The sequence below is a fragment of the Staurois parvus genome, unplaced genomic scaffold (genome assembly GCF_062004578.1).
Source record: "Staurois parvus isolate SC_StPar_1 unplaced genomic scaffold, SC_StPar_1.0 ptg000610l, whole genome shotgun sequence".
In the NCBI taxonomy this organism is placed as follows: Eukaryota; Metazoa; Chordata; class Amphibia; order Anura; family Ranidae; genus Staurois; species Staurois parvus.
The window spans coordinates 548,329-563,519 of NW_028318406.1; the positions used below are offsets into that span (position 1 = coordinate 548,329).

Genomic DNA, 15,191 nt, shown 5'->3' on the forward strand with positions numbered 1-15,191 from the left:
TCCATCTACACCTCCTCCCTTGGCCAACTCATACACTCTCACGGCTTCAACTACCACCTCTATGCCGACGACACACAAATCTATCTCTCAACCCCCCACCTCACCCCCTCGGTCTCTGCCCAAATCACACACCTACTGAGCGACATATCAGATTGGATGTCGCTCCACTTCCTTAAACTGAATCTCTCCAAAACCGAGCTCCTTGTCTTCCCCCCAGCCCGAACCCCACCCCCCATTGACTTCTACATCACATCCAACAACGCCAATATCAAACCCGCTCTGCAGGCCAGAGTACTTGGTGTCATTCTGGACTCCAACCTATCCTTCCAGCCCCAAGTCCAATCTTTAACAAACTCGTGCAGACTCCACCTCCGCAACATCGCCAAAATCCGCACGTTCCTAACCCCAGAAACCACTAAACAGCTCATCCACTCCCTCATCATATCACGACTCGACTACTGCAACTCCCTCCTCACTGGCCTGCCTCGCCGCTGGCTATCCCCGCTTCAGTCGATCCTGAATACGGCTGCCAGACTCATTCACCTTTCCAACCGCTCCATTTCCGCCACCCCCCTCTGCCAATCCCTCCACTGGCTTCCGATTGCGCAACGGATCAAATTTAAAATCCTAACGCTGACGTACAAAGCTGTCCACCATACTGCCCCGAACTACATCACTGACCTAATATCCAAGTACCGCCCAGCACGCATACTCCGCTCCTCACAAGACCTCCTTCTCTCTAGTTCCCTTGTCTCCTCCTCCCATGCCCGCCTCCAGGACTTCTCCAGGGTGTCGCCCATCCTCTGGAACTCCCTTCCCCAACCCATCAGATTATCACCTACTCTCCTCTCCTTTAGGCGCACCCTGAAAACCCATCTCTTCAGGGAAGCCTACCTCACCCCCTGCTAACTTGCTGACCTCCTCCACTCTTCCTACCACTCCATCCCCCACAGTTATCTCCTCCTGTACCACTATCCCATCCCTTCTAGATTGTAAGCTCGAAAGAGCAGGGCCCTCGATCCCCTCATGTTTTGCATTGTATTGGTATTGTTCTGTCACATGTTCTGTCCCCCTTTGTAATGTACAGCGCTGAGTGAACTATTGGCGCTTTATAAATACTGTATAATAATAATAATAATAATGTATGTTTGCATTCACCCATCAGCTGAGTCAGAGGCAGGAAATGGCAGAACACATAATCTGCGTAGGATAGGCAAGTATCTCATTGCCCATTGTGCTTACTGGGACATCTGGTGATTTATAATTGGCTCTAGAATAACCAGAGCTGAGCTTATACCTTCATGGGAACAAAGTGTATGGGAGATATCTGTCCATCCTTTCTTGAAGGCAAGTTAGGAAATCTCCCCATGCTATAACAAGCACTCCCAAGTGCATGTAGCACTCGTTAATTACAGTCATATACACCCCAATAATAGCAATGAAAGTTTCCTATTATTGAACCGTCTGTGACCACCTTTATACCTACATATACAGCATACATCCTCTATATGGGCTCATGTAAATGGAATTTTGTTTGTGCTTTGCTACATTTTAAGAACCAATGTGAATACTGAAATAGCTCAAAAATATCTTTAAGGAACTCCAACTACAGCTAGATGCAGCTCAGAAGCAGCTTGAAGCAATTTTCGGAGTGACTGAAAGGCTAATCAGAGCATTAAGTATTTTTGTTTGTGTGACCCAATTGCTTATTGTATGTTTTTTTTTTCTTGTATTATAACACAGAAACTGTTGCCTCAACGGCAGAAATAGAATCCAGAGTGCAAGCTCTACAGAAAGACACACAAGGCCGTGTTCCATCTCTACAAGAAATGGAAGACCGGCTTGCAGTACTGCAAGGGAGGACTACTCCATCTAGAACAACCAAACCGGTATTAATTGTATTGCTTCCTTTAATGCAGTCAATTAAAACACCAGTCTTGCAGAATTTAAAAACCCTCAAGGTAATACGGTGAGAGGTTAAATCTGGTGGACATCCTTTTTTTTTTTTTAAACTTCTTGAAGTAGTAGTAATCTCTTATTTCTTTTTTTATCTACAGGTACGCTTGTAAAATAGCTTATCTGTAGGTAAAATGAATATCTCCGAATCATGCACCGCTTAGGAGATATTCTACAGAGCAGTAGCCGGTGACATAACCGGCGCATGCACTCTGAAGGAACGACATAACCGTGCCATTCCTTCAGAACTATGTGCCGTGGCTGTGGATGTCATCAGCAGCTCAGCCATTCAAACAGCCACAGCCCGGGAACCTGGAAAGAAAAACAGGTGAAGATGGAAGCCCTCCAGCATCGCTGGAGGCCTTCGTTTGTAGGTAAGTTTCACATAATGTGCTATTATGCGATGCATACTATTATGGACATTAATACTGAACGTTTTATAGATAGGCAACTCCTATCCTCATATTGATTAGTGGTTCCAAATTAATAATAGCTAATGCAGTAGGAAACGGACACAAAAAGTTACACTTGGCATCTTTCCATATCACTGTTCTATTTATTTGGCGCATTTGAAGTTTTTTTTATACACCTGATTACATAGGTATCACATTAATATTACAATTGTACTTTTATGGTAACAAGGGGCGTAACATAGACAAGCTCATTTCTAATCAGAACTTGAAGAAATGCAAATGTAATCAAAACATTATTAGTGCAGTGTGTACAATACGTAGGCAAAGCATGCAAAATAGAATCCAATTTTATACAGAATTTACAAATACTAACACATTATGATATCACCTTGCAGGGAAAACCTTTTTTTTAACAAGTTTACTACCACTTTAACTGCGTAACTATATTTAATTCTGCAACCTAGGTAAAAACTAAATTGCATTGTGTAGCTGAACATACTATACCTTTGATGGTAAATGGCATCTGTAAAATTCTACTGTCTTCTGTCTACCTTCTCTCTACGTGTAAAATGCCTCGGTGAGACTCATGACGCTAAAGCAACAAAATCATTTAGATCCATTCTGAAGTACTTGATTCTAGTGTGTATACAGTATGGCAGATTAGATATCCACTGACACATTAACTTTTAACTCTCATATACAGTGTGTGTGTGTGTTTATATACAAGGGGTTGGACAGAATGGAAACACCAGGTAAAAGAACCAAATTCTTCCCTAATATGATGCCACTCTTCATGCAGAAATCGTTCCACTTCTCGCATGGATGCGGGAGGCGAAAAATGAGCCCGAACCTTGTTCTCTAAAATTGACCATAGTGGCTCTATAATATTGAGGTCCAGTGACTGCAGCACCCAGGGAAGGTACGAGACTTTGTCTTCGTGCTCATCAAACCATGATTTGACAACACCAGCTGTGTGAATCAGAGCATTGTCTTCTTGGTAAATGGTACTTTCTTCGGGAAGCAATGCCTGCACCATGGGGTGCACATGGTCAGCCAAAATTTGTACATAGTCCCTGGCATGACCAGGGGCGAACTGACCATTTGGAAACTCGGGCACTGCCCGAGGGCCCGGGGTCAGTAGGGGGCCCCATGAGATGCCCCTGGTACCTTTTTTCATAGGCTTTTTTGAGTTTGGGCAAGGACACAGGGGCCCCATGATCCCCTATTGCCCGGGGGCCCCATGAGTTGTCAGTCCGCCCCTGGGCATGACTTTACTTTTCAAGGTAATGATGGGTCCTGCAGAATACCAAGATAAGGCTGCCCAAACCATGATTGTGCTGACACCATGCTTTACCAGTGGCACAAGACAGTCCTGGTCATAAGCTTAGGACAGTGTGTGCCACACAAACACGTACGGCGGTTGGGAACAACATGAAGCTCGATTCATCAGACCGTATTCTAGCCTTCCACTGATTAATAGTCCACAATGTATGGGTGCTTCTGAGCATTAAAGCGGAGTTGCAGTTGTTGTTTTTGTTTCTTTTTTTAAAGCACCCCTGTGATAGTGGTAGCTTATGCCTTGCAGTTTGGCATAAGCTGTACCTGTAATCGTTTGTGTTCCTATTAAAAAAAAAGTTACTCACTGGACCCTCTGATTCTGCAAGGTTCCATCTTCAGTGTGGGCATCTAAAGCCCACTCGGACATTCTTCTGGGAAATGATGCTGCTGGCTACCCGGCATGCACCTCCCGATCTTGCGCCCGTGCAGTGTGAAGAAGGTGCGGTGTCTTCCTTGTATCGAAGGTTGCCATAGCAATGGCAGCGCCGGTAAAAGTTCCCGTCCCATTGCTATGACAACGATCAATCAGTCCAACAACCTGGAATGGAAGCAAGCCAGCCTTCCATGCTGCCCATTGAGTCCTGGGATTGACACATATATCCCAGGAACCAATGGGCAGACAGATATGACGTACCTAGCAACAGCGAGGTACATAGGAAGTAAAACACTTCAGCCCAAATAAAGTTATGAAACCGTAAAAAAAAGGTGCCAAACTATGATGGGGCAGCAGGAAGAAAGAGATGGGGAAAAACTTTAAAATCAAGTGGAACTCCACTTTAATATCGGTCACCAGTGGTTTGGCAATTGCTGCTCTCCTGAATGTTTTTTTTTTATGGAGTTCCCTGTGCAAAGTTTTTGTAGACACGGGCTTTGAAAGACTGAGATTGAGCTCTGCAGTCCCTTTTTCAGCAGTTGTCTTCTGCGTCACCATCCTGCACAATGTCCTTTTGTCTCTTTCGGTCAGTTGATCATGTTGACTTATGGTTATCGTACGGCGTTTTCCCGGAAACTGTATACGCTGTCATAACCTTTGATACTGTACCTCGCAACACAGCAAATAAATTGGCAACTTCAATTACAGAGGCACCAGCTAAGCCGCCACCAACAATTTGCCCTCTTTAAAGCTCAATAAGCTCGGACATGACTCCGTATTACTAGCACCACACACAGTGAATGACGAAAGTGAGGCTTCCCACCTGTTAGCTAGGTGTCTCGTCACACAGCGGAAGCAAATCTTGTAGTGTTTCCCTATTTTTGTCCAACCTGTGTGTATATAAATATGTGCCCAGATTAGAAACACCCCCTCCCCTGAAACCTGAAAACAGTATTGTGTTTGACATTGCAAGATAACAACATTTGCAATCATAGATGTAATACGTAATTGTACAGTAACATTAGAAACATTAAGGCTTCATTCATGTTAGCACTTGGAACTGTTGGTGTTTATATGCATTTATAGGACATTTCTAAAAGCATATAAATGCATGTAATGACTTTTTAATGATGTAATTCAAACTGAGCATTTACTTGCATATAGGTGCTGTCAGTTTAGCTGCGTTTAAAGAAAATAAAATGATGTAGGACCTGGATCTGATTGGAAATTTTAGGGCCCTGTTCACAATGCCAGCATGCTAAACAATCTGTTTTAGCTTGTGGGCATCTGCCTGTTTCGGCTGCAGTGAGCGGGTGTTGTGATGTGTGTTTCAGCACATTTTACAGTTTCCTGTTTCCATGAATGACATTTCATTCATGGCTCTTTCATTCGTTGCACTACTGTGCAGTGTCATGCGGTGCCTACCTATGCACTGCGGTAAAATGCTGCATGTTTGCATATTACCGCAGCTTATTGCACCACACCTTGGCTAAACTCATGCAGAAACACAGCTACACCTGCTTTAAAGCAAGAACATTTAAATGTAGGAAAAAGTAACCCGAGAAACAGAAAAGGTTGTCATGTCTGTATTTAGAAAAGCTAATCACAGGAGTGGCAGTGTGAACGAGGTGTAACTCTCCTAATTTGTGAGGTATTTCATTACAATCTCATATACACCATTTTCTAGCTTCATCAACCCCCCGACAAGAGAACCCAGACTGAAAAAGTGAATGATCTACTAACTCAGCTGAGAGATGAGGCCGCTATTGATCGGCAGTGGAATCCAGATGCTCAGTCTCAAGGTAAAATAACGATGTGCCTTTATAGCAGTGTTTTCATATGTCTGTAGTGGAAAAATGTAATGAGCAATAAATCAGAATTTTCAGTACTGGATCTGAATAAGCAGCAATCTTTTCCTCTCCTTTTTTGTAATTTAAAAATGTGCATCAATTAATTGACACAGAAACAGTGTTCAGTCAAGGTATCAGGTTCATTTAATAAAGTTCAGTGCAGTTACTGCAATGTGAAGTAATTATAAGAACTCATCGGCACTCATCTTGTACTCTTTGGAATGACCTAATCCAGTGAAATCCGATCTGTTATTATCACTTTTTTTTTTAAAACAAATGTTTATTGAGTTTGCATGGCATGACCATACAAAATATGATATGCCCAACCTGGGCAGGGGCTTTTGGAGGGGACTAGCGGCTAGCCTTCTACTCACTGATTATGGCCCATGAAGGAGACTGGGGATTTTGTCTGCTTCTCCCAGTCAGAGCATGGAAAAGAGCTCAGTTCAGCCTCTGATCCCATGGAGAGGGCAGATCATCCTCTAATGATAGACAACGTTTACTGTTAATTAGATAACTGTTAGCTGTTAAATAGATTACTGTTTGATTACATCACTGTTAGATGTTGGCTGTTCATTAGATGTATAAAACACGAGCTATATGAGTGCTGGGTTGCAGTATGAGTGACGAGCTGCCAGCATAAAGAGGGAAACCTCAAAATTCCTCCAATAAAAATCTATAAACAGGTGAAAATATGCAGCGCTAGGATAGTAATGATGAGCAAAATATATATACCGTATTTTTCGCTCTATAAGACGCACCTGACCATAAGACGCACCTAGGTTTTAGAGGTGAAAAACAAGAAAAAAAAAATATTCTGAACCAATGGACTGCAGACACAGTACAGGGGATGACCAGAGACTGCGGACACAGTACAGGGGATGACCAGAGACTGCGGACACAGTACAGGAGATGACCAGAGACTGCGGACACAGTACAGGAGATGACCAGAGACTGCGGACACAGTACAGGAGATGACCAGAGACTGCGGACACAGTACAGGAGATGACCAGAGACTGCGGACACAGTACAGGAGATGACCAGAGACTGCGGACATAGTACAGGAGATGACCAGAGACTGCGGACATAGTACAGGAGATGACCAGAGACTGTGGACAGTACAGGGAATGACCAATGACCATAGACTGCGGACAGTGCAGGGAATGACCAGAGACTGCAGACAGTGCAGGGAATGACCAGAGACTGCAGACATTGCAGGGAATGACCAGAGACTGCAGACAGTGCAGGGAATGACTAGAGACTGCAGACAGTGAAGGGAATGACCAGAGACTGCAGACAGTGAAGGGAATGACCAGAGACTGCTGACCTTTGGGGAGGGAGGGGGAGCGGGTACCTGAATTTGACAGGTACCCGCTCCCACTTCCGCGGAGTTGTCCTTCCCTCTTCTTCCCGGGCCGGCTTCTATGACAGCCGGGTGCCCACTGCGCATGTGCGAGAAGCGCTGCACTTTGTGAATGGCCCGGCGCCTTCTGGGACCTTTCATGTGTCCCAGAAGACACCGGATCATTCACAAAGCGCAGCACATGCGCAGTGGGCACCCGGCTGTCACAGAAGCCAGCGCGGGAAGACTGTGCAGCGCTGGAGCGAGGAACAGGTAAGGCCCTGCAGGAGACAACAGCTGAGCGGCCGGCCCGGTATTCTGACATGGTGGCCGCACAAATACCGGACCGGCGCTTTATATTCGCTCCATAAGACGCACTGACATTTACCCCCCTTTTTTGGGGGGAAAAAAGTGCGTCTTATGGAGCGAAAAATACGGTATATGTTAACCTGCCCTGGATGGATGACCCCTGGTGGTTGATTCCTGCCTTGATGACCTCATCCGTGTGAAGGGTTCCATTCCCAGAGTACCAAGGAGTAGGTCTTATATACTCCAATGCACAATCATTTGTGCTATCTGGTTAGTGCAATATACACCTATTCTCACAGCCACAGTAATCACGGTTATTAGCTTCAACTTCTATATGGACTAGAGCACCATTGTCACCATTTGCACCTATGAGATTTATCTTAGACTGGTCTTTTTTACCTCGTAGCGTTGTTAAACGCCACTTTCTGATTATTACTGCATTTTTGTTTACTCGCTTCTATGTGCATATTTAAGGACCAGAGTATTATTGTCATTATTTACTCCTGTGAGAATATACCTCTAACTGGTCTTCATATCTTCTAGCATTGTTTAATGCCAGTTCCAATACTATTGTCTTTTGCCTACTTTCATATATATATATCTATTTTGCTCATCATTGCTATCCTAGCGCTGCATATTTTCACCTGTTTATAGATGTTCATTAGATGTACTGATGATATTACCGGTTAAAGTTGCATTGTTTATGATCATGTGATCAAGCTTTTATTTGATTTTATGTGGTATAAATTCTGGGCAAATTTTCAATAAAAGGAGTTCCAGTTTGCACCTAAGCTAGTGTTGTACAGTTTGTGGGTGCAATGCCAGGTATAATACCTTGTTCCAGTGTCCCAGCGGTGGGGAAACAGTTCTCTGACTAAAGCACCCAGGCAGGGTTCCAGGTGTTTCGTCACAGTATGGTACATAGGTTGGCATATATATACACTGGGTACATTCCATGCATAGATAATCAGTCAAGAGTATATGCAGTACTTTATCTAAACAATAGTGAAACTAATCGTCGTGATATAGTAGTAGAATAGCATTGTGTAACACAGTTTCTTGGGAGGGGTGGGGGGAGAGGCAAGGATATAGGGGGAGACTCAGGCTAAATTAGACAGTTAGGTCTTGTGGATTAATCGGATTAGACCATATTTTGTCAAACTTTTTTTGGCCAATTCCTGCTAAGGTGGGTAAGTTTATACAATGAAAGAACCCTGTTAACTCTGTTAGAACTATAAAAAGGAGAGAGCGAGCACCATCTAAGTGCAGCAATAAAAACAAATAATTTATTTCCACAAAATTGGCAACTCACAATAGTTGTAGTCAAATGAGTGCTTGTCAAACTACTGTCAACCGCTGTGCAACTCCTGTTCGCAAAATACAATAAATAAAATACAATAAACATATAAGGAGGATATTAAGGCAAAATGATGCAACTTAGGCATGTATCATACTATGCACTATAACAGACCATAAGGGTCCTGTATGAATAAATAAATAGATATGTAAAAATAATATTGCTAATACATAAACCGGTGATTCCATATTATTAAAAATGCGTATACAAACATTTTAGATGATGATGATAATGATAATAATAATAATGCTATCTATGCCATTTTGGAAATTGAAAATAATGTGGAGCAAGAGAAAATAAAGAATAGAAAAATTATTAGAATTGTGGAAGGATGGCCAGCTACTGGAGATATTAGAAAATGGATGAAGTATGTATAAGCTAAAGCACTAGAGGGATCAAGTGAGTGGGTGTAATCGGAGGATCGCTCACTTGATACCTTTGGTGCTCTATGTACTTACATGTTTATTGTGTTTTATTTATTTTATTGGACTTTAAGAGCACTTAGTTTCATTAGGTTAAGAGAGGAAGGCTTGATATGTTTCTTGTACTAACCTATGATGACACTTGGGCCTCCCCATGTGGTGGCGCTATAGTCCGCCACTATCATTTGCCAATATATGCCCCTTCTTTGGCCTGATGAAGGAGCATGCATGCTTCGAATGCTTGCCACGCCTGCTGCTGCTGTACCTGAAAGTGACATCCACAGCGACCAGGAAGTGCTGAGAGCCATCAGCACAGCCAAGGACAGTGCATTGGAGACCTGCCTGCAGCAGAACCGGACATGAGTTGCACAGCAGTTGACACCACTGTGACAAACGCTCATTTGACTACTACTATTGTGAGTTGCCATTTTAGTGGAAATAAATTTTTTGTTTTAATTGCTGCACTTAGATGGCGCTGCTTCTCTCCTTTTCATGGTCCACACAGAGTCTCTGTTTGAATCGGCTGCTATTGAGTCAAGCATTGTTGGATTATTTCTTAACCACATTTGGACTTTAAGCACTTTACTTGTGTAGTTCATTTACTAGCCATCACATAATACATGTGGTCTTTTTCCTCTTAGTGCGCCAAATATCTCTCTTGTTAACTCTGTTAGCCTAGGTGGATGCAGCATCGGTCTGATGTTGCTTTTATTCCCGCCACCTCCAAAGGACACAGCAGCCACAGAATGAGAACCATGCTGTAGCCGTCTTCCAACTATAGCGCAGTATTAAAGTGGTTAATTTGTATACTGTAGTAGGTACCAAGTTATTACCACTTTTAAATCATCATTGCCATGTGCTGCCACTTCAAGTAATCCTCAGAGAACTCTGGCACTCTGTTTTGTGCAATGTTAAAAAAAAGCTGCTGGTGCTTTCTGAAATAAAGCATCCCTAGTCCCCTCTACTGAGCAGTAAATCTTTTTTCATACTTCTTTTATTTCAAGGAATTGTGTACATCAGTGCAAGTATACTGGAATGACGATAGATCAAAGTCATCATAATTTACTTTAGATGTATACTGTATATAGTACAGATGTCAATACCTTCATCAGATAGAATATTTTTGTTGTATTAGTGACTTTCATAACAGGTAACTACCATTCAACTATTGTGAAACAAGGAGCAGGAAGAAAAAAGAAAGGGAAAAGAAAGAAATAGCAATCGTCATGTAGCAACACGTTACTGGAAGTCATAATGAAATAAACTGTTCTATTGTATGCTTTCCTGTCCCACCAGATTTATAGTGAGTAGAGGTGCGAGTGGTTCAGTGACTCCGGGAAGCTACAAAGCACAGTTATTCCAGTTATCAATTCATTCCAAATTGTTTCACATTTTTGGTTGCAAACTCTTGCTTCATATGTCAAGCTGTATGAAGTGTTTTGAATACTTTTTTTCCCCCGTAAGTTAAGGCTAAAGAGGTCAGTATATATCCATTGGGAAAGCACTGTTTTTCTTGCATAGAACAGAAATAATATCTGATTTTTATTTATTTCAGGTACTTATATAGTGCCGTCAATTTACACAGCGCTTTACATATATAGTGTACATTCACATCAGTCTCTCAAGGGGCGTACAATCTAAGGTCCCTAACTCACATTCATACATCTACATATTAGGGCCAATTTAAACAGGAGCCAATTAACCTAACAGCATGTCTTTGGAGTTAAGAGTTTTAAAATGTATCAATTAAATAATTAATTTATTTTTTGAAGAATTAATTACCAAGTCCTAAATATACTCTAAAAGGCACAACTTCGGGTTTCTAAATGTTAGGGATATCAAAGTGGATGGGGATAAAAACAGTAATGTGGGACCAGAAAGGTCTAACGTTGTCACAGAACCAGATCATATGTAATAAGCCACCATTATCTTTTTGATATTTGTGGCAAATGGGTGTATACCTTTTTATACATTTGAAATAATCAGAGTGGTGTGTAATAGATTCTATGGAGATATTGTAATTGGACGAGTTTACCTCTGGCAGATATAGTGTTATCAAAAATATGAAATGAAGAATTTGTGGCAATTTTGAATCCAAAATATCTGGAATATCCTTATGCCATTGTTCTTTTAGCTTCTAGATAAGGGACTTGTTTTCTAAGACAGCAGTAAATCTGTAACTTACATTTGGCCCAGACATTAAAGCTGAACTCCAGACAAAAGCTAAATACACAGGTAAAATGCATGCAGAGATTTACACAGCTCTGTCCCACAAGGCAGTCCTGCCTGGCAGGGGAGGGGACCTGATCTTTCTCTTTTATATTTTTACTTTCACTTACTAAAATATATAGGTTATGTTTTTTTCCTACCAAAAATGTATAAATATATCCTGTCTGTTCTTATACTTTGGTATTCTGTTAGAGTTCTGTTAAAATAATAGTGATGCTATGAATAATAATAACAACTATAATAGTATACACAGTTCTCAAAGAAGCAATAACTGGACAGTAACAATTCAGAAATATCTGACATTAAAACGTTGTGCACTTCAATACTTACAGTACTTCTTAACACCACCCTGTGACTGGAAAGTGAAAGGAGAAGCAGCATAATGAAGAGCTTCTCTCTCTGTCACTCTGCTCTCTCATCCAGTTAGCATGCTTCCTGCACTGCAGCACACCTGGTTGGGTCCTTGTGCTGCTTCTTTCTCCTACTTTCAGAGCTGTGCTGTACCAGGATGTTGATACATTAGCAAAATACATTTAATGATGAATAATGATTATAGGACTGTATTACTTTGTGTCTATTGTATCTGTCTGGAGTGCAGCTTTAACTTTTATATCCACCGCTTGTTTTACAGCTCTGACAGCTCAATTCAGATATGATCAGATTTTAACCAGTGTGTTTTGAGTTAAAAGGGTACTTAAAATCTCCCCATTATCCATTCTAGCTACTGTCTGTAGTTCACTGAGCTGCAGCCGCTCATATAGACATACAGTATAGACAAGATGGTACCATCACACAATCTTCTCTCTTCTCTCTCTTCAATGTAGTTATCATTCAACTACAAGGAGTTCAGAACCGCACTGCATTGCATCAAAAATGCACTGGACACCTCTTCAAATTGCATCACATTTGCTCCGCACATGTCAACGGCCGCCATAGAAACACATTATTTCACTTGTTGTGCAAATCTTTGCTTTCAGGAATGCATCCCAAATCACATAAGTGTGAACCAGGCTTTAAAGTGGTTCTAGTGGGCAGCACAGTGGCTACATGGTTAGCATTTCCGCCTGGCAGTACTAGGGTCACTGGTTCAAATACCAACCATGGCACCACCTGCCTGGAGTTTGCATGGGTGTCCTTCCTCCCACACTCCAAAGACATGCTGGTAGGTTAACTGGCTACTGTCTAAATTGGCCCTAGTATGTGTATGCATGAATATAAGTGAGGGACCCTAGATTGTATACCCCTTGAGGGTTGGGGACTGATGTGAATGTACAATATATATATACATATATGTAAAGCGCTGCGTAAATTGACAGCACTATATAAGTACCTGAAATAAATAAATAAAGCCTTGCATTAAGATGAAAAACCTTTTGTGCAGCATAATCCCCCTGACCCCCACCCCCCCCTTATTCTTACCTGAGCCAATACAATCCAGTGATGTGCTCTCGCCATCTCCTCCCTGGACAGATTGATAGCAGCGGGAACCATTGGCAGATAGTGTCCTGGCTAGGATTTGAACTGAGCCCAGACCCCAGATTTGCAGTTTTCATCATTTGTCAAGTCTCTATTGCCCAAAATTGTTACAGATTTACTTTATGCTGACCTTGCATATTTTAATAAAGTATTCCATTTGTATAAAGCATACTATGTATTTGGTAGAGAACACTTGATATGTGCTTTTTAATATTTTACTAATGTTTGTTAATGTATTTTTGTAATACAGACTTCAGTGTACCATCTGTTAACAATCTGAATAAAGATGATCAAGTAGACAGCCAAACTGGCATTAGTCATGAACTAGATGCAGAATATTTAGAGAGGGAGAAGGAACGGATTTTAAGAGAAGCTGCAGCAGAACTGCAAGATGAGAATACCAGACAAGAGAAAATGCTGGAAATTGCAAAAAGACTTGCAGCGCTACAAGGCAAAGATCCTGACAAAGGTAACAAATCCTAAAAAGCCAATTGTTCTGTTCAAAATATTTTTTGTATAGTTGATTTAGGCTATTTGCTTTTTAAGCATTCATAAAAGGTGTTTGAAGAAATATTTACTAGCTGTAAATAACCATTAAAGTGTACCTTCACTTAGGGAGCAAGATAAGTAGCACTTGTACTTCTAACACGTTTGAATGTTTTTTTTTTTTATTTTGAGTGGGTAACTTTTAACTTTTTTGACAGGTACCTATTCCCATTTTTTTATTTTTCACTTAGGTAAGAATTACCTCATTCACTCTACCACCAGCCTCCTTGGACATATACCAGGAGGCTGCAGGACCAGCCTCTCTGCACCACATGATCTCACACAAGTGGGGAGGCAGCTGATTTCTTATAAAGCTACAGCCGGCTCCCAAATCTAAAATGGCAGCGCCAAGGACCCTATTTGTTCCTATTACTTGTTCTATTATTCCTATACAAAATTAAATGTACTATTTTTAAATGAATACATAATTGAATCAAATGGTGTTTTTAAGTCTGTTGAGAGTTTCCTTTTAGTTACACAATCTCAGTCAAAATGTCACTCATTTGTCAGTTTCAGTTGGTTTTTTTACTTTACAGTAACTGTGGACAACATCAAACTTCCTGACAGTGATGAAGAAACAGAGGAAGAAGGTGTTCAGAGAATCCTGAAGCAGGTGAGACTCTGTGAACTCTCTCAGCTCCTGAGTAATCCTAGGCAATACTGTCCTCTGGATAATACTGGGTACAATCCTGACACTGTATTGGAAAGTACATGGTAACCGAAGGGAGAAATCGCTGAATGCTCACAGTTAAATGAGATAACCATGTCAATGTGCAGTTCTCTGGTGTTTCTCATTTTTTGATGTCATCACTTCTTTTCCTATCTGTGTGTCCACCCTTGAAAGTCATTAGTGCTGACATACACTTCTATACAGGCTGTAAAGGAAGAACTACTCAGCAAAAACTGATCACAGGGGGCCTTATTTGCTCACGTTTTGTTTAATAAAACCATCTGTATTGCATCACAGTAATCAATCAGATTTAAACTTTTTTTTCTCTAGTTGACATTTGGCTGTGAATGGTGGGATGTGTTGCAAATGCTATATAGATATGTGCTGCATTCTTCATACTTTCTCTGTACAGTCTTTCATTGCTTGTGGCAGAAACAATTGAGTACTGTCCGTGATACTTTTTTTATTTGCATGTTTACAGCTGGCTGAAGAAACTGCTCTGGATGAGGCAAGTGGCTACAATATTCCCCCTGAACATGGTAGAATGGAAGATACCAAGAGAAGTGTTCCAGTAGCAAAGAAACTTCCTTCATCCCAAATGGTATGTTTTAAATGTACTAAAGTCACGACTACTAAGGATGCACTGAAATTTCGGGCTCTGAAACATATCAGCCAAAAATAGCCCTATCAGCATTTTGCCGATAAGAAAAATGTATATAGTGTGCATACCTGTCATCATGGGCTGTGTTTGCCCCCAACCCAGGGGTTCATTTTAAAGCTGTTAACAGCCTAGAACCAAATGAGCTCAAAGCCCGAAGTTTCAAAACTTGCTCTCCAACAGGGGCTATTTCTTAGACCTTTTAGAAGAACAAAAAAGATTATCTTGCCCTGATTTGGTCTGGCCCTCTTT

The 15,191-nt window shown here is 41.4% G+C and overlaps 1 protein-coding gene across 3 annotated transcripts in view; it reads left to right on the forward strand.

Annotated features, from left to right (window-relative positions):
* Positions 1-15,191, forward strand: part of ZFYVE19 (zinc finger FYVE-type containing 19) — a 50,836-nt gene that overhangs the window by 23,258 nt on the left and 12,387 nt on the right. For all 3 annotated transcript variants that reach the window (XM_089693023.1, XM_089693024.1, XM_089693025.1), the window contains 5 exons: positions 1,744-1,889; positions 5,768-5,882; positions 13,316-13,534; positions 14,148-14,224; positions 14,763-14,882. In XM_089693023.1, coding sequence (XP_089549149.1) covers positions 1,744-1,889; positions 5,768-5,882; positions 13,316-13,534; positions 14,148-14,224; positions 14,763-14,882 — 677 coding nt within the window. The remainder of the gene's footprint in view (positions 1-1,743; positions 1,890-5,767; positions 5,883-13,315; positions 13,535-14,147; positions 14,225-14,762; positions 14,883-15,191) is intronic.